This window comes from Nelumbo nucifera, chromosome 2 (genome assembly GCF_055504915.1).
Source record: "Nelumbo nucifera cultivar China Antique chromosome 2, China Antique-T2T, whole genome shotgun sequence".
In the NCBI taxonomy this organism is placed as follows: domain Eukaryota; kingdom Viridiplantae; phylum Streptophyta; class Magnoliopsida; order Proteales; family Nelumbonaceae; genus Nelumbo; species Nelumbo nucifera.
In genome coordinates this window covers 112,772,282-112,796,096 of record NC_142650.1, presented here as the reverse complement: position 1 = coordinate 112,796,096, position 23,815 = coordinate 112,772,282, and the positions used below count along the sequence as shown (strand labels likewise).

Below are 23,815 nucleotides of genomic sequence, written 5' to 3'. Positions count from 1 at the left end.
CCTTCCTGAAGCGTAATTGTGGAAGAATTTTGAGTTATTGTCACCTCCTTTAACCATTTGATCCTATTCTTTATTTAAATTGGTATGTTTTATTTTTCTTTTAATAATTTATTAATTTTTAAAGAAAACAAGTCGGATTGAATCAGATCCAAAGATCCGACTTGCCTATAGGATTTGAATTCAGATCGAGGCCTCTCAAATCCGATTGGATCCGCCATGAACAGTTTTGGATCGGATTCGGATATACCCTGATTCAAATCCGATCCGATCCGTTTGCATCCCTTGGCTCAGCCCCTTCAGCTCTAACTGCTCTCAAACTCTTTTTTTTAAATCACCACATAATGTGACCCATTCTTTTCTTTATCCTTCAAATGCACCATAGGCATACCAAATTTTCTTTTGTCTAAAAAAGGTAAGGTAAATTTATTAATAATCAGAGAAGCAGAATACAGAGAGGCCCCACATAAGAGACATACACAAGGCCTGAAGCCCATAGAACATTACAACTCTAGAAGGCTTCTTGATGTCAGTTGCGCCCCAAGCACCCCGGTTTGGAGACCTTTTACAGCTGCATTCCAAGACACCAACTTGCCAAAAGAAATAGAGATAAGACTGTCTACATCTTTTGATTTTGTTTTGGAAAACTCTGTTATTTCTTTCTGCCCAGATAGTGCTGATCACAGCTGCAGGAACATACCTCCACACACTCTTTCCCAGCTTGGATAGGCCTTGAATCTCCCAGCACCATAGCAGGTCCAACATGGCATTTGGCATGGCCCAAGATAAACCTGAGGATGCTAAGAAATGCCCCCAAATTGCAACAGAAACAGGGCAATGTAAGAACAAGTGGTTGTTTTCCTCCTCCAATTGGCCACACAGAACACTGTAAATCTTGGATCCGAATTCCTCTTCTCACCAAGTTCTTCTTGGTTAGACATCTATCCAAGACAACGGCCCATACGAAGGCATTTACTTTAGAGCAGCAGGAAATTCAGGTCTGTCTCCCTCTAACATATTACTGGCAAAGGAAATCACTGAAAAGAGTCCACCTGCACTCCAGTTCCAGGTCTAACTGTCTTCTTCCAACGGGTTTATGGCCCGATTGGATAACAACCCAATCAGATTCCTCACTTGGTTGATTTCCCAATCCTAAAAGTTTCTTCTGAAAGAAGGGCTCCAAGTGATGTTGCTGTTTGAAACTTAATAGCAGCCTGCTACCATTGCTTCCTGAGTGTCTGTAAGATGGAATAACTGGGGGAACATCTCTGCTAAAGTTCTACTGGTACACCACTTATCCTTTCAGAAGCATACTCGTTGCCCATTTCCCAACTTCAGAGCCAATCCTCTATTCAGGAGAGGATAAACTTCCATGATCTTATTCCAAATTTTCTTCCAGATCCATAAAAGATATTCCAGCGGCTTCCTCTCCCCCAATAAAGAATAAGCCCACAACTTTGCTAACCTCCACCTCAATAAACATAAAATAAATCTAGTTTAAGTTAACAGGCCCATTAACATAAGCATAAACAAAAGTAGGCTAAAACTAGCTATCCGGGCCATCATCTCTACACTCCCTCAAAAACAAATTTTTCCTTTATTTTAAATAAATCTTTTTTCCAAAAACAAATTTTTAATTAAAAAATTTGGGATTCAGATCTCCATTGGGAAACCTGTCTTCGTTGGGGACCGGGGATGGATGCTAAATTTTTTCCCCAACAAGGATCAAGGTCGGAGACAAGGATTAATTTAAAAATCGGGATCAGGGATAGGGAATATGGTCCCTGCCCTGAACCCACCCCATTGCCATTCCTAGTGGCTCCTCTTCTCTTCCTTGCTTCTCTTATTCTTCTCTATTTGATATTATTTTCTTTTAAAACCAGATTTTTATTTATTATTTGATTAATTGTTGCTGAATTATTTGATAAGTCTAGTAAATGGTTCAAGGGCTAAACGGATGACAGCCCCAGAACCTATGGAAGCAAAGTGTCAACAAAAATAGGGAGAATTCTGTGGAGATGTGCTTGTGCTGCCTTGATTTGGACTCTTTGGGAAGAAAGGAATGCTAGAATTTTTCAAGAAAAGGAAAGGAGCAATCAGGAATTGAAAGACTATGTGTTAAATAGGGCAATACCTTGGCGGAAGACCTTGGAAATCTTTCATCAATTCTCCTTTAATGACGACCTTTGGAGAAATTGGTCAGCAGTAGCGAGGTGCTCATCCCTAAAGGACAAATCAATTACAAGCTGGTCTCCTCCATCCGAAGGCTCACTGAAGTTGAACTTTGATGGAAGTAGCTTGGGTAATCCAGGATTATCCGGAATGGGGGTGCTTTGAGAAATGAGAAGGGAGAAATTGTGTTGCTCTACTCAGGTCCCTTGGGAATTGGGGACTCCATCAGGGCAGAACTTTTAATTGTTGTACAAGGGGTGCAATTTGCAAACCAGCTGGGGGTACAACACCTAACGATTGAGGGAGATTCCAAAGTGATGGTGGGTTGGCTGAAAAATCCTGAAGAGGCTATGTGGCGTTACAAGAATGAAATGAAAAAATTTAGTTGGTTGACAAGGAATATGTTGGTCACTGTACGGTGGGTGGGGAGATCAGCAAATACTTTGTCGATGTGTTAGCCAAGCAAGGGGTAAATAGGGAAGAATTATTTTCAGCTCAGTTGTGATTCTTGCTTTTCTTTCATAGTTTACTTGTAAGATTCAAGGAGGGGCTGCAGCTCACGCCTCTCCCTGGGATGTTGTGATTCTTATTATGGACGCATTCCTCGGGAAGACGTACCGTCGCCACCGGCAGCAACAGGCACCTGACCCACCGCCAGCAGCAACAGTGATTCAATGATTCTCATCCTACCCAGTTCGGCAACAGCAGCCTTATCTAGATTAGATTAGATCATCTTGCTTGTTCTTATCTTATTCTATTGCTCTTATCTTGTTAGTAGCTTATCAGATTAGGATTAGCTTATCTTATCCTTAGCAAGATAGAACTGGAAGTCTCCCTATTCAGCAAGGAGACTCCCTTTGATTAGGACTCTTGTAATCTCCTATTTAAGGAGATCCCATTATTGAATGAGGATATCAAATTTCCAGTCAAGAAAGAGAGTAAAAGGAGAGTTTGGTGATCTCTTGGAAAAATCACCCTCTAGGACGCCAAGATAGGTTCAACTAGGAAGGGGAGGAACAAGGGAAAATAGGAGCTTTTACCCGTGGACCGACCCATGACAAGATCCTACGCCCGGGCCCATAACATGTTGTATGAACTCACTCTAAATCTGTTTCTGAATTAATAAATTTATTTTCATCAGGATTGGTTGGTTCAACCATGGGTTGAAAACAATGGATGGTAGGGTCAATTGTTGAGCCTCTCTCATTCTCTCTCCCAGCATTATGTTGACCACACACTCTTTTAGTTACAATACCTGAAATTTACAAACCAAACCCTGGCCCAAATATTCCTCACAAGATTGTCCCTTGTAACTGTTGTTTTAACTAGAGGTTCAGCTAACCTTCTTTTTTCTCCTTTAATTGTTAGAATTCATTATACTTAGAAAGAAAAAGAATGAGTACAATATACCATGCATCCCAAAGCTCTAGCTTCTCTGACTAGAAACCTATGTGTGCAAGGTACCTATTTCCTTGTCTTTTAACTAATTTATGACCACTTAGGAGTCTCATCCAACAAGTAGATTTGTGCAGCCAGTTTAACGCAAATTTTGAGATTCTTTCCCTCTTGCAAGTCCTTAAACCATGTTTTCCTCCGGCTTTGCATAAACCATTAGTGAAGGGCACTCCACATATTGGCATTTGATAGAAAGAAATGTATATTCAGCCTTGAGGGCCATGAGACTTGGTCTTCTCAGATATGCAAGATCCTTGGAGTTCAGTTTGAATTCCTCATTCTCCTAGGCCTCGGAATCTCCCAACACAGTCACATAATCACCAAGTCCAGATGCTTTTCTCTTATAATTGTATAGCAGGGGAAGGATCATAGTACTTTGATTGGGGTTTTTATGTGGCCCATGGATCACTTTTTTGTGGAACCTTTAGGCATTGTATCCAATTCTCAATTAACAAATGAGAAAGTCAAATCCTAAACAAACTAGGAAAATTAAAGAACAGCTTGAGAATGGTTAGACAAGAACAAGCATATTTTGCAATAATAAGAAAATATTAGATAAATAGAAAAACAGCACCCAAACAACTGATAACAGCCGGCCTAGGTCTTCCAAAGAACAAAGAAAACAGAACTCTGAATGAAACCAGTTCAAAATCTGATCTGAAACCAACAACAGTTCTGCATTTTAGGGTTTTCTCTCAAAACCCTAAAGGAAAAAGACAGATTTTCCAGCCGCACCTCTCAGAATAAACCAAGATTATTTTTTTCAAAGTTATTCTCAAGAAAAAGCTTACTTTATGAAAGAAAATCTCTGGCCGCCACCTTCTGTCTGATGCAAAACACTAATCTTGAGGATCTGAAGCCTTTTCTGAATCTTCCTGACTACTGGAACTCTCCTAGCCTTCTACAATCTTCTTAGTAGCAGCCACACACTACCAGTAACCTCCAAGAATCAGCCAACCCTCCTTCTTTGTTGAAAAACTTCTAAACCTAGGAGATTCTCATGTAGTCAATCTAATTAGACTAACATAAGAGAGCTCCTACGTCGGCTCTGATACCAAGTAGTCGATCAAGACTACAATCAGTCTTGAATTCAAAAGAAAAAGAATGAAGAAATTGCAGAAGAGAAGAAGAAGAACAGAAGAACAGAAGAAGAAGAGAGGAGAGAAGAGAAGAAACAGACGAAGAGAATTCTGAAAAGAGAGAGGGTTGGTCTTGACATCAGCCGACCCACACTTGATATTTATATATGTTGACTAATTGTAAAAGGACTGAATTGCCCTTATTGCTTACATGGAAAATAAACTAATAATAAAGCTGAAATAACTATCAACTAACACTGAAATAACTAACAGAAATATGCTGCCATACGAACACAGTGGGGTTCATATCAGTGTTCTCTACATATAAAAAGAATAAATGGCATAGTGCCAAATAAGATCTTGTATATTTTGCACAAAACAAAAGAAAATGATTGAATTGATGGGAATCTATATTTCCTTTTCAAATTGCTTCCAAAAATGGAAACCAATTTCACATAAAAGATGGAGCATTCTCTGTACAAGCTCCAGTTAGCTACAACAAGGAGAACAAAAAAACTAACCTAATACTAATTGTACACCTATAAACCATAGAGCACATAAAAGATAAAGGAGAAGGAAGGCTGAAAATACAACCTGGCTTATAAAGTCTCTACCTAACAAGTGTAAAGTTACCTGAGATTTATGAATCTCCATGAGAATACATACATCTGCCCTGTCAGCCACATCATGTACTGAGATTCCGCTTTGTGGCTTCCATTTTTAACAATAGATCTTTAATATCAGATTCCATTCTCATCTTCATATTTAAGTATTCACGTTGTGCCTTCTCTAAAGTCTGAAGTTCTTCGAGTTTTTGCCAGCGCCTTTCCTCAGCCTCAACCAAGCGTAACTTTGCAATTCGGCTAGTGTACTCTTGTTCAATCTTATCATTCTTAGCAATTGCAATACGTTTTAGGCCTTCAGCCTCTCTTCTTGCGTCATCAGCACGTGCTTGGAACATTTTAGCTTCTGCCTGTTTGATTCTAACAATGCTATCTAATTCATCCATAACTGGTTTATTTTCACTGCTTTTCTGCATCTCAGAACCTTCTCTCCGCATACCCCCCTGATCCCAATCCAAGTTGGGAGTAACGCTACCCGTTTTTTCAATGTGAATAGCAGCATTATCTGTTGAAACAGGTGTCAGCCACATATTTTCTTGGCTCAGCCCAACAACCCCGTTGCTTCCTTCTCCTAGGTTCTTATGGGGTAATTCATTCAAAGTCAACATGGAAGTATTGCCATACTTGGAATCTCCTGCAATAAAAGAGGTAATAACATCATCATGGTTCAAGTTGCAGATCTAGGTAAATAAGGAATGCAGAGTATAAAACATTAACCAGTCCCTAACTGCTAACATCCTGGCATGCACAAATGTTGTATATTTGCATGTTGCTAATCATATATATGCTTCATTTCAACCTAAACTTTGGGGATTTAAGATCTCAAGTGTGTTCTTGTTTTAAACTTGTATACACCCATGTGCTATACTGCTAATACTAACAATATAATTTATACATACATACATGTAACATTGAAACCACTATGCTATAATTGCACATAAAAATTAATGTTAATATATTATATTACTACAAAAGGACTAAACATTCTGACATGCTCCATCCATCTTATTTATGCTAAACTAACAAACTGTCCATTACTCAATTTAGTACCATTTGAAACATTTGCTGCAGGATATGGCTGGGACTTTTTTTTGAAGATAAATAAAAAATAAAATTTATTATCAAGAAAAGAGCAAGCAGGATACAAATGCAGGTGATGAGCAATCACCCTGAAGAAAGACGCAAAAAACTACTCAACCTTCCAACCCTCCAACTCCCAAAAAAACAAGAAAGAAACCTTCACAAGGAAGCCTTTCCAATCAAAACAAGAGATAGAAGCACAAAACCATCCTAACAACATTTTCCCATCCCATAGACAATACCTCAAGATTCAGAACCCCTACCTTCCCAACTAAATCATGCCTTAAAGAAAAGCACCCCCCTCACTGCCAAAAGAAATCTAATTATCTTTGCTCACCCTTTTCCACCTCCAATAAAAAATTTTCTGGCAAATTTTCCTCCTCCCAAAAATTGGGGTCCTAAAATTTTGCTAACCTACACTTCTGTCTCGACCACTTTATCCAGATCCAATTTTTTCTTAACTGGCCTCTTTTGATCTAACACCTGCTCTTCCTCACTCTCCCCCACCTCTGTATCTTCTCCAACATGTTTCATTCTATCAACATCAGGAACCAAATCTGACCTTTCTGAACACTCAGCAACCTTCGCCTGCACCAACTTGATCTCCTGTTTATAGTGGAGCTCCCATGTTTTCCTTGTTTACACTTGATTTAGCTGAAGTCTTCTTTGTTTTATACATTCTCTTATACTTAATGCACAGACCAGCTCTAAAAAGCCCCTCTTTCAGCTGTGAAAAAACTTTCGTTGCATGTACCAACTAGCCAGAACTAGAACACCTTAGTCTTCTCGAGATCTCAGACATTCCACTAAGGACTCCAGTCTCTTTTACCAAACTTGTCTTATCTGCTTCAGCCTTCCTTCTCCCAAAATCCTTCCCAAGCATACCTACCAAAATTTCAACACAACTTCCTTCCTCAACTAGGCTCTCACCTGTGGCTTGTAAGAAGGAATGTCTATCATATTCCAACTCTAACAAAGACAAATCAGGAAAAAACCCTGTTCTACACTTCTTGTCAGTGGAAAGTGTTCCACTCACAAAAACCTTCAAGTTGAACCCCCTCCGTAACACCTTCCTTATCAACGGTAGCAACTTCCCTTTCAGAACCAGGAGAAACTCTCAACAGACAACAATCTAACTAAGAAAAAGTTGAGTTTTGATATTTTGGGCTTCTTATATATATATATATATATATATTCAATAAATCCTACACTCTCCAGAATAGCTAGAAAGTAAACACAGTAGTAGTTAATATTTAAAAATCCAAAACAAGAAACAGACCCCTAAAAGATTAAGTTTGGGTCCACAGATCAGTGTTATCAAACTGTTAATATTTGGTGTATTGTGGGCCGCAGGGGTACTGTGGTCTTTTTACATATTATTATTGTTTTATGTGTCACCCTACTATATAATAGAAAGCTGGCACCGCCAGCCAAGATTTTTGCCTCTCCAATCTCAGTTTCTCTTGTCTTCTCTTCTCCTCTCTCTTCTCTCTTACTCTTTTTTTTTATAAATGAGAGTAATTTTATTAAATCAAATTACAAAAATACAATCAGCCTAGGAGGAGGCATGAGATGTTACCCCCCTAGGACTGAACCATATACACCAAAACTGCCCACGCCTGAGATACAATTACATAGTAGCCCAAAATAGATCTCCCCTTGACACCCCCTGCTTGGCCAGAGAACCAGCCATTGCATTTGCTGATCTTCTAACCCACTGAAACCTGACAGTCATATTCCTTGTCATCCATTTAACTTTCTTTAACAGATCCCTGTAGCCCCAACAAGCTGTTTCTGGCCTAATTAGCCAGCCTACTACCACCTTGGAATCCCCTTCTACTAGCAGATTTGTCACACCACTTTGACTAGCCATCTGTATACCTTGTACCGCTGCTAGTAGCTCTGCCCTTATTGAATCACCTTCACCCACTGGTCCTGAAAATAGAGACAACATATTGCTGTCTTTGTCTCTCAGAATTCCACCAATTCCCGATGGCCCTGGACTGCTTTGGCAGCTTCCATCAAAATTCAATTTTACCACACCATCCGGTGGGGGAATCCATTCAGCTTGTGATTTGATCTTGGTAGAAACTGTAGCAGCCACTGCAGCCCAATTTCTCCTTAAGTCATCGAAGGAGTAATCTGCCCAAACTAGTAGTGTTGTCTCTTCTCTCTTACTCTTCATTCTTCTATTTCTGATTTTTCTTTATTCTAACAAGAAAACATGGTATCAGAGCAGGTTTTGTGGGCCTGAAGACAGATCAAACTATTTTTCCCCTTTCCTTGCTGATTTCCAGATCGATCTCAGGAGAAATCACATTAGACCCATCTGGGAGGAGTTTCTATCTTCCATTTCCTTTTTTTCTTTGGTCGTGTGCCAAGATAGAGCTGTTTGCTCGTGGTGACTGAATGCTGTGAAGTTTTCTAGTGGTGTTCAACGCCTGTATGGATCATGTGATCCTTCTTGTACCCAGATGGGCGGTATTAATTGGTCAAGTATGAACAGTGGTGGCTGTAACAGCAGAGGTAAGTCTTATTTGGTGACTGTGGTAATTGTGTGGCTTTTTGAGTGAATGATTGTGATTGATCGTAGGGCCTGTTCTGCGTGCTTTTTTTATCTGTGTTTGCATCTGGTGGATAACCTAGCACTGTGACTTTGTGTTTCTGGCCCCCTAGTAGTGTTGTCTTATCTTGTCAGGTGTGTCATGTGTGGACTGCTTTCTGGTAAGTTAATACAGTACTATCCTATACCAGAATTTTTCTTGTGTTATTGAGACTTCTGGTTTGCAGCTGGAAAGTGATTCTTTGGTCAGTACACCATGTCCTCTGAGAACACAGCTACCTCGGGTATGTCTTCCAGCCATGGTGGACTAAGTGGGAGTGTGGACATGACCTTCCCCATGGATGTTATCCCTCTAGATGGTCCCAATTATCTAGAGTGGTCGAGAGGAATTAAACTCTACATTACCGCAAGGGGAAAGATAGGGTAATACCAATGGGAGAGTTAAAGAACCAAAATCTGGGAGTGCTGAACATGACAAATGGAACCAAGAAAATATCAGTTTCTTTTTCAGCTTCAGCCTCCTACACCCCTCCCTATTTTTATTTTCAAATAGCTCCCTTCACTCTTCATCAGCAATTCCTTCTTCCCTCCCTTCTCCTTCCTCCCACACCTCACTCCCTTCCCCAATAGCTTTCCTTTTATTATATTCTTCCTTTTTATTCCTTTCAAAGTGTTTGATTGCCTTTCTTGCCACCCTCTCCCCACCCAAGAAAAATAACCCGTGACTTTCCAACCACCATCTGTCCATTACCATTCAATATCCTCCCTCCCCTCATCAATGTTTTCCTTTCCTGAATCTCCCTCTCCTTCAATCCCCTCTGACATCTCTTCTCCCTCCCTTATATCCTCCCCCAACTACTCTTTTTAACCCCAACCCCTACAACTCCCTGAACCAAAGTTCTCCTATTTCTATTATACACCTTGGGCAATAACCTCAGGAGTTCTCGTACCAAGTAACTGTCTTCCTAAGCTATTCTACATCACTACAATAACCACCTGATACTAGAGCTGTTTTTATTTCAATAGAAGTTTCATCCCTTCATTTTCTTTTTCTTCTTTTTTGCAATATTTGTGCTCTTATTTTATCTCCCATCAAAAAGCTCCATGGGAAGTAAATTAACAACACAAAAATGGCAAATAATATGGGAGATAAAATTCTACAAAACAGTTGCAAGGCTACATTGTATTGAGTTGAGTGTTGAGCAGTCAAGAAACAACACCTCGAGAAAACAAGTTTGGTAAAAATGTGAGTGCTAAGATGGATGAGCAGAAAAACTTAAAAGGATAGGATTAGGAATGAAGTCATCCGTAGGAACCTAGGAGTAGCTCCAATAGGTAATAAAATGAGAGGAATAGACTAAGATGGTATGGTCACGTGCATAGAAGACCATCAATAACTCCAGTTACTAGAAGTGATTTGTTACAAGTGGAAGGGGTTAGACAAGCACAAGCTAGGAGTAAACCAAAAGGGCATGTGTTGTAGTAAGAAATGATTTAAGGCTTTAAGCACTAATAATTTAATAGTGGATATGGCTTTAAATAGAATAGATTGGCGAAACAGGATTCATGTAGCCAACCCCATATAGTTGGGATAAGGCATGGATGATGATGATGATGATGATGATGAATAATAAAAGTTCTCTTTAATTATCAAAAAAAAAAATCTCCTATCCAAGCCCCATACCATATGTATCTTTTGTCATCAATATACACATGTACATGTATATATTTTTTCTTTGGGATCTTCTATCACCTAGGCAAAGAATCCATTGCTAGGATAAAACACCTTGTTGATAACTTACTACCTTAACTACACTACCTTAGACCAAATCATGCCAAGAACAATTAGTAAGGAAAATGGACAAGGTGCAATGTGCAAGTGGACTGCCACACAAGGTAGAATTTTTTATCAATAAAAAAATAATTTTTTTATCAATCTAGGTTCTAGGTTAGGGTGGGCTCATGTCTATTTGAACTCAAGCAAAATATCATCTCAGGTCTGGCCCTCTTACAACCTAATCATGGAGAGACTCAAAGATTAGGACAAGCACATAAGTACCAAAACCCGAAGTGTCTAAAGCATGCATGCTGCAAACCAAGCATCAAAAATCATAAGATTCATAATCAACAGTTCACTCATAAAACTTTCAGAGAATCACAAAGTCCAAGCAAAGAAAACAGGGGACATAAGCCAATAACAGCAATTCAATTCATTAAATATTTGATATAAAAGCTGAGAATCGTAGAGCAAATGAAACATGACTAACAGCATATAATTCAAAATTATCAACTACTAAACACTAAACACTAAAAGAAATAAAGCACACAAAATTATCAACTATGCTATGTATGCAAGAAATGCCAATTGCTCCGGAATGAATAAGCAAAATAAATCAAGGATGTTCTTTGTAAGGAGAAACTGCAAATTTACCGGTCAAGAATCCCATTATATGACTATAGACCTCAGGAAGATTGGACTTATTTTCCAATCTAGTCATCATCTGATCAGCAATATCATGAAGTAGTTTCCCTCTCATGTCCTTGCTGGCAGAAAAAATCTTCTTCACATATTCAAGTTCCTTGTAAAGAGTTTCAGCTTTCCAATCCTTTGCACAAGTTTTGAAAACTTCCTTTACAAAGCCAAACATCTCAGAAGGATGATCACAGGCAAGACAGTGGAACTGCATCTCTGTTGCCCCTTGAGCCCCAGTGACACTCGGGCCATTTCTAATATAAGATTCCTGTAGTCCACAATCTGTGTGGCACCAATGAAGGCATACATCACACCCAACCCAACTACAAGTATTAGATGCCATGTCAAACTTTGAGCAAATGAGGCACATGCAAGAACTACAGAAGCCATTCTTCTGTATGCAAACCTTGCAATCACATTCATCCACAGGTATAATACTCTTACACTCAAGATTCCTGCACCTTAAGTTTAGAAATATTTCAACTAAGTCAGAAGAAGGAACATTTTTAGCTCGCCTAAGAAAATCCTGAAGACCAGTCTTGAGAAACAACAAGATCTCCAGCTGAGCCCGATGGGACTTTAAAAGTATCTCCACCGTAAGGTCAGACCTGTTTTGCAGGGTCTCCTGAAATGTATGTAGCTGCCCATGCTTCTCTTCATTTACTATCATCTCATAAACACACTCTTTTAGACACGCAATGGACTGTTCTGTCATTTCATGAATTCTCCTAGCCATTACTTGTATTGGTTCTGAAACTATCATGGTGATGATCTTTTCAGCAAAACCAGTTCCACCTACCACAAGCTGTTCCATCTCCATCTGACTATTACTCTGAAACATACTACCACCACTTCTCTTTCTCATTATCTGCTTCTTATCTTTATCATATTCCGATCTAATTTCATGAGATCCAACACTATTTGTAGGGGATCTGATTTTATCATGTTGCCTTGGTCGTGCTCCTGATATCTGTCTTGAAAGACTTGGATGTCCATCAAAGCTAATAGGCGCTCCAGAGCTTCCTTCAGCAACTTTAAGATATTGCCCTTGCATGGCTTGAGAATGTAAAATACCTTGTGATGATTGAGATGCATGCAAAGACCCATTTCCGTTCATTAATATTCTCTGATACAAAGGAACCTCCTTGCGTTTAGGCTCATTTGAAGGCTGTCCTTGCCAGGTTCCATGAGAAACCTGATCAACCCCCTGGAATATAGGATGACTGCCAACTGATTGTTCATAATTGTCAAATGAATTCTGTGTAAGAGAACAACTGGGGTTGTGAACAAAAGGTTGGGAACCTGAAAATGAAATTGATGCAGTGAACCCATCAGAGGCCGTACGAAAGGTGGTAGTGGTACGCAAAGACTGAACACTTCTTACATGACTAGGGGAGCTAGGGGCTGGCATTGGATCTTGAGATGCATGTGGTAATGAAACATTTGGCAAGCCAAGAGATAGTTCAAGTGGTTCCATTTTCAGTTTTTCATTTTTATGCTTATCAACACCAGAGTTACTCACCTTCTCTGATTTTGTAGCAGAGGGGCCAAAAAATAACTCAAATCCCCTACAGCTAGGTCCTTCCATAGCATCTTCTCTTCTGGTTAGCAAATCCTTTTCCATCCAGCTACCATCTTCCACAGGATTAGCATGATTTGAGAGAGAAAGAGCAATAGCTAGATTTTTGCCTTTATCTTTGTCATTTTGGGTTTGCTTTTCTGTTATAAAGGCCAGGGTTACCTTAGGGGTTTCATTCTTTTCAAGAACTTCCTTATCTGAATCGGGTAGATTGAGGTCCTCAGCCTCAGGTTCTAGATCTATGCCCTTGTTTTCTTTCTGTTCTTCCCTCAAATGCAATGGCTTCTCAGCATTTGCATCAACAGTTTCTTCCCCTTTACCTTCTTCTTCTGGTTTATGGTCAGAGGAGGGTGAATGTTCTTGGTCCTCCCTGCAACTTTCTTCCTTCTCTTGACCCCTGTCCTGTACTTCTTCATCCACTGCTGCTGCTTCTTTCTTACTTCCAACCAATCTATCAACCAGACCATCCCGTAAATCTGGCAGCTCTTCATTTTCCTTTATTGAAGAAGTCAATGTCTCTGATACTTCATTTTCCTGTTTTTCATCACATGTATGTTCCTTCCCGAGCTCTATCTTCCCCTCTGGCACTGGTTTTGCTTCTTTCTCCAAGTTCATCTCTTGTTCGGTCTGCTGCTCAGTCTCTAGTTCCATATGATTCTCAGTAGTCACCTCAGTTGGAGGTTCAGGTTGAGGAGGTTGAGGAGGTTCAGGTTCATGCGTGGGTTCAGGTTCACGAACTGCTTCAGGTTCAGCTTCGGGTTCGAGCTCCCCTTCCTCCATCTCACTGCTATTACCATTCTCTACCTGCACTTCTTCATTCTTCTTAATCTCAACGCTCTTCGATTGCTCTCCACTAGAGTCCTTTGACCAAGGAGGGGACTTGATAGCATCTTTGGAGCCCCCCTGCGGAGATCTCACATTTCCTCTGTCCTCGGAAGCAACTCGACTCCCTCGGCCTGAATCGGAAGTAAACCTAGTATCTTCATCGACATCTTTGCTTCCACCAAATCTCCGCCACGACGATACACTACCCTCTCGCCGCGACCGATCCCTCTCTGATCTAAACCCTTTCGGAAATTCCCGCCTAGAGCCAGAGAAGCTCTCGGATCGATGCATCCGCTCTCCCCCATACGAGTTCCGAGGCGAAGAAATTGAAATACCCCTGTCGCTGCAATCACGGTACCGATCAAAGCTTTTCCTACGATCAAAACCATCAGAATCATGGTCCAGTCGTTTACGCAAGGATCTGGAACTCTCCCGATCATCATCTATCGATCGATCATACCCAGACGAAGACGATAACCCCTTTAGCCCGCCATTCTCAGCTTTTGAATAAAACCTCCGATGCGACGACGAGCGGTCTGGATCCTGATCCCTTCTTCCCCAATCTTTACAAACCCCCTTTTCCCCAACCGAATCAAGACTATCACCATAAGATCTCAACCTCTTCATACTTAATATACAGAACAAAAAACAAAATTAACAAAACGGGAAACTAGATCTCAAATTCGAAATCCTAGTTTCCCGAAACCCTAATTTCCAAAAACCCTAGCTTTCCATTGATATAAAATTCGAAACACCAATAAACGACGTGGCAGTAGAAACTAAAACCGAACAAGAGTTACCAGTCACGCATATACAGTCTCCTTCTGGAAATTTCCGCGAATTTGACGCAGGACGCAGCCGGAGAATGCTTAACCGTGGAAACCTTCCAACGAACGAAGGATAAGTAGAAGGAATTAACCATGCAAGAAGAAGGAGGAGGAGAAGATGAAGCATAACCTAGAAGAGGAAAAAACAAAAAAAGAAGAGAAAAGAAAAAAATGTTCAAAATAAGGGAAGATTTTATTTGTAGGTGAAAAAAGGACTATTTCGGTCAACGTAGATTAATAGAGGGTGACGTAAGAAAGACAATGAGACAAAAGAGTGAGGAATTGACAGATGGATCTACGATACACAGCATGCGCGATACGCATAATACATTAATACCCATAGTCAAGCCAACTTCGGGCGTGCGTACTGCGCTCGGAGGTATTCTGGCCGTTGACATGGTATAGTCGTATAGAAATCGGTGGAGCATCTGGAGGAGAGGGGGGAAGGGCGGTTTGACTAAGCTGACAGACTTTTGACACCTAGATATTATCGGAGACGCCTTTACTTTTCTGACTAGACGAGACGACGACTCGGACGCATTTACCACTTTGCGTCCTGGGCTATCTTTCTTTTATTTGTCCTGGAAATCAAGGCCTCTGTTTTAATGGGCCCACCACGTGCATGACCTGTTTTGTGGGCCCAGGCTTTTGAAGCTACAATGTATGTGTAGAATGTATATAAAGACGCGAGAACACGATACATATGCGTAGTTGTCTAGCTCTGGGCACGCCAGAAGTGGATGTGGTCCACGTTTAGTACGACAAGTATAACACCAGTGACCAGTCCATGGTATATACCTACATCCTATATGTCTTATTATACGTGTATTTAGTTTTAAAACATTATTAAAAATATTTAATTAATTTATGGCAATATTTATATTGTTTATATTTATGACAATTTTTATATAATACCTGAAAAATCTTAGTCAATTGAAAAAGTCAGAAACCCACATTAATTTCGCATAAATAATACAATTTGATTTTTTATGGATACAACTTACTTTAATTGCTCATGAATACAAGTTGGTTGGTTAGCAACTGTAGGGATGTCAGTGGATTAGGTTAGGTATTTTTTATTTGTTTTTTTTTTTTTTTTGATAAATTGATGAAACCTCCCTGAGGTTTTTTATGGTAACTCAAACTTCCCTGAAGTTTGATAATTGTTAATTTATTATCACCTTCTCTAATTGAATGGGTATTTTAGACATTTGCGTCTCTTTTTAGAAGATTCTAACGAAGGCCATCTACTCACAACCATGTCAAAAAGTTTGACTCTTTTAGGATGATGATTGCAATTATCAAAACTTTAGGATAGGTTTCAGCAATTTACCTTTTCTATGAAAATACATTGACCTTAAGGGTGGGGTCAGCTGGATCTTGTGTTGGACTCTAGATGAATCCAAATTTCTCTTCACAAAATTGGTCCTCACAACTACCTACAAACATTTTTCAACCATGCATTGAAAACATATTTCCATTAATGAAAACATACACTAGAGAAATTTTATTAATGCACACATTCAAGTATTTTGAGGTTGTTGGGATGACCAATTTTCTGACGAGGGCATTTGAACTAGTCGGAGTTTCTTAAAGGACAAGTTAAATCAAACCCCTTCTAGTTCGATAGTTGACATCCCAACCAGTAAATTGGTTATCCCTTTTTTCAAGTACCATCAAATATTATCTCCTACTAAGCTAGAGGATAGTGTTTGACCAAATGCATTCTACATTTAAATTTTAGGGCTTAAGGGTTTAGAGTTTAGGTTTTAAGGTTTGGGGATTAAAATTTAGGGGTTTTTATTGTTCAGTCCACTCTAGAAATCCTAGTTCAATCGTACAATTCAGAGTAGGTGCCAGCTCGGAAATGATGCCAATTCATGGGCAGGTATGGGTGTAATAGGTGGAGCTGTTTATAAATTTGAATTGTTTTTGATTTACAATTCAAATCAGAGTTTTGAGGGGGAGTGCAGTCTAAAAATCCCTGAAATTTAATATTTAGATGTAAAAATCAATAGGTGTTTGGACACTTTCATCCAACCATGATAGGAGACTACAAACAAATTAAAAACTCCCTTTAAAGTATCACAATCCAACATTTTATATCTATACTATTATTAAAAGAGTGAATGAGGTATAGATTTTAGAATTATTTGACTAAAACACCCTTACTCATTGAGCTTGGTCTGATGGCAAAAAACATAATTTTAACTATTACTATTATTAAACATTTAAACTAGTCAGAACCCATGCGAAGCACAAGATTTTTTAACCAAATCGCAAATTAGAGAGTTAATGGCTTTTAAAGAGCCCTAGATACTTATAAACACCTTACCACAAAATTCCATCATAGATGATGAAGAAAGATTTGGCCCGACCTCGTAATCACTCAACACGTGGCAAAGGCAAACAGCTCGGCACAACAGCGCACCCAGGGCGCAAGCACCAAAGGGAGGAAACCAGCAGTCCGAACTCCCCACAAGAAGCCCGAACTCCCTACGAGGAGACCGAACTCCCTACTAGGAGCCTGAACTCCCTACGAGGAGCCCGATCTCCCTACTAAGAGCCTGATCTCCCTACTAAGAGCCCAAACTCCCTACGAGGAGCCCGAGGGGATGACACTCGAACTGGAAGGAGCCCAGAGGTAATCATACAAGACCTGACAGAAGCTTAGGAGTGAGTGCACGAGGTGGCTATAAAAGGCTCCTTACCCCCCAAGAACAAGGTACGTGAACTTTGCGCCATCTGGTTTTATCTTGCCTAAGAATTCTAACTTGAGCTTCGGAGCATTCGTATCGGGTTCCCCCCGGAGCTTCCTCATCTTCTCTATTTCAGGCTCCCTGTAGCTCCGTTTAGAGGCAAGGTCGTTGACAGCTAGGACCAGCTGGATTACGCACCATCAATTGGCGCCGTCTGTGGGAATACGCTTCTAAAAGCCTCCCTCTAAACTCTCATAACCTCTTTTCTCCAAAAACCCCAACACTCATGGCTTCTTCCAGCAATGCCGGACGTGGCACGGAGACAAACACCACCGGGGAACAACTTCAAGTCCCCGTGGTGTGCGTCAGACAGTTCACCATCCCCCTTTCGGTGGATGGGATCCCCAGCTTGAATGTGCCACAAGCAGTGGCGGCGCCCGTAAACCTTCCTGCCATGAGCATCCCCTTTCCTCTCCCTATCGAGACAACCCTTACTGAACCAACTATCGTCCCCTGGCAACCAGCCAAAACCGGTTGGACGACTTGATGCAATGCATGCGGGCAATGCAAGCCCAAATGCAACAATTCCAGCAACACCAGCTCCAGCAGCACCAAGTACTGCACAACATCTCCCTGTATCACTATCAACAGCAATTCCCCCAACTGCCGCTAAACCAACCACTACTTCCACCACGGCACCCTGCTCCGAAGCCAGTTAAGGCCTCCCCACAGGATGGACGCCCCCACCAGGGAAAAGCCTCCCGGCCCTATAACCCCCCTAACAGCCAGGCCTCGTCCCCAGGCTGAAGAGAGAGAAAAATCACCCCCCGCCTCGCAGCTCGCAGGAGGGTCAAGAACCTCGCCTACAAGGTCAGCACCTTGGCACTCCAGGTCCGAGTTCCTGCTCACGGAGAACCGATTCAGCGCCCTGGCAGCAGACTACCAGCATTTCGGGCCCATCGAGCTCGGCAACACAGAGGCCAGCAGCGCTAGTACCAGGCCCACTCAACAACGAAGGCGCCGGCGAAGTCGCCGAACTGCCACCTGTGTCCTGCCCGAGCTCAGAGGTAAGGAAGAGACGAGCTCGAACGAGGTAAGAGCTGCCCCGATTCTCTCAGTTCCTTCCCCCCTCGCATCAGAACTCCTGGCGGTCCCCATGCCCAAAGATTTCAAGCTCCCACCTTTGGACAAGTATGATGGGTCCTTCGACCCCAACGACCACGTTGATGCTTTCCAGTCCCAAATGCACCTCGCCAGGGCCAGTGAATCGTGCATGTGTGTGGCCTTCACCACCACCTTCAGGGGGGTAGCCCGCACTTGGTACAGGAACCTGGCCCTCGGGTCGATAAGATGCTGGGCCCAATTCGTGCAGGTCTTCACCGCACACTTTGTCACCAGCAAGTGGTGCCCCAGAACAGAGGAAAGCATCTTCGGAGTAATCCAAAGAGAAGGAGAATCCATCCGGGGCTACATCAAGCAGTTCAATGAAGCGTGCTTACAGATACCGCGGTTAGACCCCGCGGTGTAGCTCGTGACGGCCAAGAGAGGAGTAACACACAAAGAGTTCAAATGGCACATGGTAGCTAACCAGCCCACAACCGTGGCCGAATTCCTCAAGCTCGCGGATAAGTTCATGAGAACAGAGGAAGAAATCAACCAATGGACTGAAAGCGGGAACGAGAAAAGAAAGAGGGAAGGCGAGCCCTCCAACCCAGTCGACAAAAAAAACCCAGCCCGGGAGCCGAAGCCGAAGCCGAACCAGTCATTCCGAGCTCCCTTAGCAGTTCGGACGGATTACACGCCGTTAAACACGAGGCGGACCGAGATCTTAATGACGATCAAGGACGCTCATATGTAAAGTGACCACCTCGCCTAAAGGGAAATCCGAACGAGAGAAATAAAAATTTGTATTGTAGTTTCCATAGAGACCACAGTCATAGTACCGAATAGTGTAATGATCTCCGGGATGAGATAGAGGGACTCATCCGTCGCGGATACTTAAGGAATTTTGTACAACATGATAATAATAATAACAATAAGGCAGGACGGCAAGGGGAGCACGGAAAGGATGCCCCCAAATCTAGCAACAGACCAGCTAAACCGTTGCAGTGACAGCCTCCAGAAGAGAGGCCAGTTCGGGGAACCATCCATGTAATTGTGGAAGGTTCGGTGGTAGCAGGGTGTACTTCGGCAGCGGCCCAGACGTCAATTCGCGAAGCAGCCCAAGAGGAACAAAACCCCCCAAAGAGACCAAAGACTGAAGAGACAATCTTATTCACGGAAGACGATGCGCGAGGGGTCCACTACCCCCACGATGACGCGCTTGTCATTAAACAAAGGATCAGCGACTTCGAGGTCAGGCGCGTACTCGTGGATTCGGGCAGCTCGGCGGACATCCTCTTCAAGTCAGCATTTGACCAGCTACAATTACAGAAGAGCAAACTAAAGCCCACGAACATTCCTCTGGTGGGTTTCAGCGGAGAGGAAGTCAGACCCCTCAGAAAAATAATAGTACCTGTGGAAGTCGGCACATGGCCTTGTGCGGTCAGACTCAACCATGATTTCCTGGTGGTCGCGACCCCTTCCCCATACAATGCCATAATAGGGCGGCCAATTACGTATATCCTGCGGGCAGTGGTCTTCACATACTATTTGGTAATGAAATTCCCTACAGACTTCGGTGTGGGGGTAGCGCAGGGCGACCAGCTCGAGTCCCGCAAGTGTTATATTGCCGCCCTGAAGGGAAAAACCAAGGTGGTCGATGACCTTGAACTGGTGAAGGGATGAGAGATCCATCCTATGGACGCCCAAAAGATTGCGGAATAAGGGGCGAATTTCAAAAATTTTTCTCTCCCTTCAACTGGGAATCGTATTCCCCATTTAGAAAATCATATTTTCAATGATTAATTCTGAACCATAAACTGAACCATATCTGAACCAAAAAAGAGTGGGAAGGATTATACCTGATACGGAGAAATAATATCTCCCAACGAAGGTGTTCACGCCCAAGGAAGGATCCAAAGACTGCTCCCACTGAAGATGGCGCAGTGCAGGTGGAGCAGAATCAGCAGTGTTCTTCTCCAAGAACTCTGTCCTTCGCAAGAATCAGCAAGATGGTACATGAGCACAGCTTCCTTTCAATCCTTTCTCAAAGGACTGATGTCAAGATCCAATCTTGACTTCTCCCACAAGTGGAGATCGAACTGGCAAACAGGGCGGCAAGAACAGGGAGGCGGCAAGAGAGTATTTGCAGGGAGCTGAATTCTCTCTTCTTGATTTCAGCATTAAAGAAAACCTGATGATTTGTGTGATTTTAGGCTGCCGCCCCCTTCTTCTTTTATAATCTTAAAGGGATCAGTTCCTAATCAGATTAGGAGTTGCTAATCCAAATCATATTTGGGTTAGAAGTCCCTTTAAGTGATAAGGGATAATCCTTATCTTATCTGGAGATCAGATCAGCCATCTCCTAATCTGATTAGGAGGTTTCCATATCTAAATCTTATTTAGATCTTGGACTCTCTAAGTGGATAGGGTCTAAGCCCAATCCTATTAGCTGATCCACTTCAGATTTCGCCCCTTTATTAACTAAATAAATAGCCCAGTTTGAAATGGGCTTTAGGCCCATTAAGCTTATGTACTCACTTAACCCTCATAATTGCTGCCCAGTTGGGCTTCCTTGTATGGCGTGGGACCTAAGCATTGATCTACACATCAGCCACATGGGTTCGGCCCAGCCTTTGTTACAAGACCTGGCCGAATATACTGTTAAAGACAGTGCACCCCCTGAAACCCATCAAATGGGCTCTACGGGCCCAACACTTACCCTAAGAGGTCCCTGGGCCAAGCCACCTTATAACACCCAGGGACTGTGGGCAGATGCAAGATTAGCCCATCAGGTATTAACCTCAATGGTCTTACACTTAACCTCTCAGCCCATAATGATCATACACTGCCCGACAAGAGAGGACCTCTCCCTCGGCTGCAAGGAACAGTGTTGCACTCTCCACTCACATGGATCCCGGGAATTAAAACCTTCTTGCAAACAATTTAGAAACCATATATATATACTTTTATATCTTATATAAAATATATTTTGCAAAACAAATGTCAACGGTTGAAATCGGTTGCCGGCAGTCTTGGTTTCCATCAGTGAGAGTGCATCCCCGATCATTACCTTTGTCCGACAAAGGGGCTGATCCTGTCACTATGATCACCCACTCAGATGAATTCTCGGACTGTCCCAACATACCCAGGTTTTGACCCCCGCTAAGGATCTCACTGATTGGCACATCAAAGATAGCCCAATCCGACACCTAGTGCAGTATCATAATCGAGTCTAGGGGTCGGGTGTAACTTTCCAGTTTTGCCCATCAATCTCCAAGGTCCAGGGCAATACTGGAAATCTGGTCCAGTTCAAAGATTCAATTAATCCTACACTGTATGTGCGTAGGGTCTCACCCTGGCAGTTGAGACAGGCCACCCCAACCGACTTGGTGGCACCACAGTGTCAGCTTTGTCAGGATAGGTCTCCCCAGACCGACCCACTGGCTGCGAACATTCTAAACTAACACGAGTCTCATTAAGTGTCAAGTTTAAGGGTATTACACAGAAACATACCAAGGGAACATGAATCAAATATGTATCTTTATTCATTTACAATAAACTCATAAAGTACATCATTCTGATTGAAGCTAAGGGCATACAAAACTGTCTAACAACTGGAGTGGCCTCTGGAGCAAGGCAAAGAACGAGCTTCACCCACAGAGGAAATGGTCGCAGTCCCGACTTCGGCTACAGACCCAGCTCGCACACTACAGATCGGTGCTTCCGTCGAGGAACCACTACGAACCGAACTTGTGAGTTTTTTACTTCAAAATTTAGATATTTTTGCCTGGTCCGCGGCCGACATGCCCGGTATTAACCCCAACCTGATAACTCACAAACTTAATACTGACCCTGTAGTCAGACCCGTTAGACAAAAGAAACGCAACTTAGCCCCAGAGCGTTGGAGGGCGGTTGACGAGGAGGTCGAAAAGCTCATCGCAGCAGATTTCATAAGGGAAGTCCATTACCCGAGCTGGGTAGCCAACCCAATGCTGGTGAAAAAGGCAAACGGCAAGTGGCGCATGTGTGTCGACTACACCGACTTGAACCGAGCTTGCCCGAAAGATTGCTTCCCCCTCCCCAAGATTGACCGCCTAGTGGACGCGACCTCGGGACATGAGTTGCTAAGCTTCTTGGATGCCTACTCGGGCTACAACCAAATCAGGATGGACCAGTCCGATGAGGAAAAAACCAGCTTCATAACCGAGTTCGGCCTGTACTGCTACAAGGTCATGCCCTTCGGATTAAAAAATGCTGGGGCAACCTTCCAAAGACTTGTAAATAGGCTGTTTCGGCCCTTGATTTGCACGAAGATAGAATGTTATGTAGACGACATGGTCGTCAAGACGCAGTTTTCACAGGAATTAATACAAGACTTAGATTCTGTCTTCCAAATCCTGCGTCAATTTAGCATGAAACTGAACTCTAAGAAATGTGTCTTCAGTGTCACATCGGGCAAGTTCCTAGGGTACATTGTCAACCGGCGCGGCATTGAGGCCAACCCGGACAAGATAAAGGCCATCCTAGATATGAGACCACCCCGAAAAGTAAAAGAAGTTCAGAGGCTAAACGGCCGCATAGCTGCTCTAAGCCGCTTCATGTCCAAATCAGCAGACCGCTGACTGCCCTTCTTCAAAGCAGTCAAAGGCAAAGGGTTCGAGTGGACCCGAGACTGCCAGCTCGCGTTCGACGAGCTAAAAAGCTACATCGCTAGTGTGTCAACCTTAACCCGGCCCGAGGAGGGCGAGGTCTTAGAACTGTACCTCTCGGCAAGCGACGAGGTGGTCAGTTCGGTACTAGTAAAAGTAGACCGGGTCCAACGACCCATCTATTATGTTAGTAAAATTTTGCAGGGAGTAGAGAAAAGGTACCCGCAGATAGAAAAGCTAGCATACGCACTGGTGATAGCAGCTCGGAAACTTCGCCCGTACTTCCAGGCTCACGCCGTCATCATCCTGACTGACAAACCTCTGAGACAAGTTTTACTCAAGCTCGAGGTTTCCAGTCGACTGACGAAATGGGCCATCGAACTCAGCGAGTACGACCTCCAGTACAAGTCAAGAACTGCTATTAAGGCCCAAGTCTTGGCAGATTTTATCGCCGAGTGCACGTTTAGCCTCGAAGCCCCTGGGTCGGTCAAGCCCAAGATCCCCAGTTCGGGTGAGCTCGGAGCTCCCAAGCCAATAGAGTCTGAACCCCGTGAAGTAGCAGCCAGTGTAGCATCTCTCCTGGTTAGGCCAAACGCGAACTGGGATGAGGAGCCATGGATCCTTCACGTAGATGACTCCTCGAACCAGCAGCGGAGCTGGAATAGTGCTACGCGGCCCGAGCGGAACGAA

At 42.6% G+C, this 23,815-nt stretch overlaps 1 protein-coding gene across 1 annotated transcript; it reads right to left on the bottom strand.

The window, feature by feature from the left end:
• Positions 1–5,092: 5,092 nt before the first annotated feature.
• Positions 5,093–14,841, bottom strand: LOC104585890 (protein OBERON 4-like). The gene is made up of 2 exons (XM_010242914.3): positions 11,401–14,841; positions 5,093–5,960 (listed from the first exon to the last, which is right to left on the bottom strand). Exons 1-2 carry the CDS (start codon positions 14,471–14,473, stop codon positions 5,389–5,391), a joined length of 3,645 nt encoding a protein of 1,214 aa, XP_010241216.1. The 5' UTR covers positions 14,474–14,841; the 3' UTR covers positions 5,093–5,388.
• Between the last annotated feature and the right edge of the window lie 8,974 nt (positions 14,842–23,815).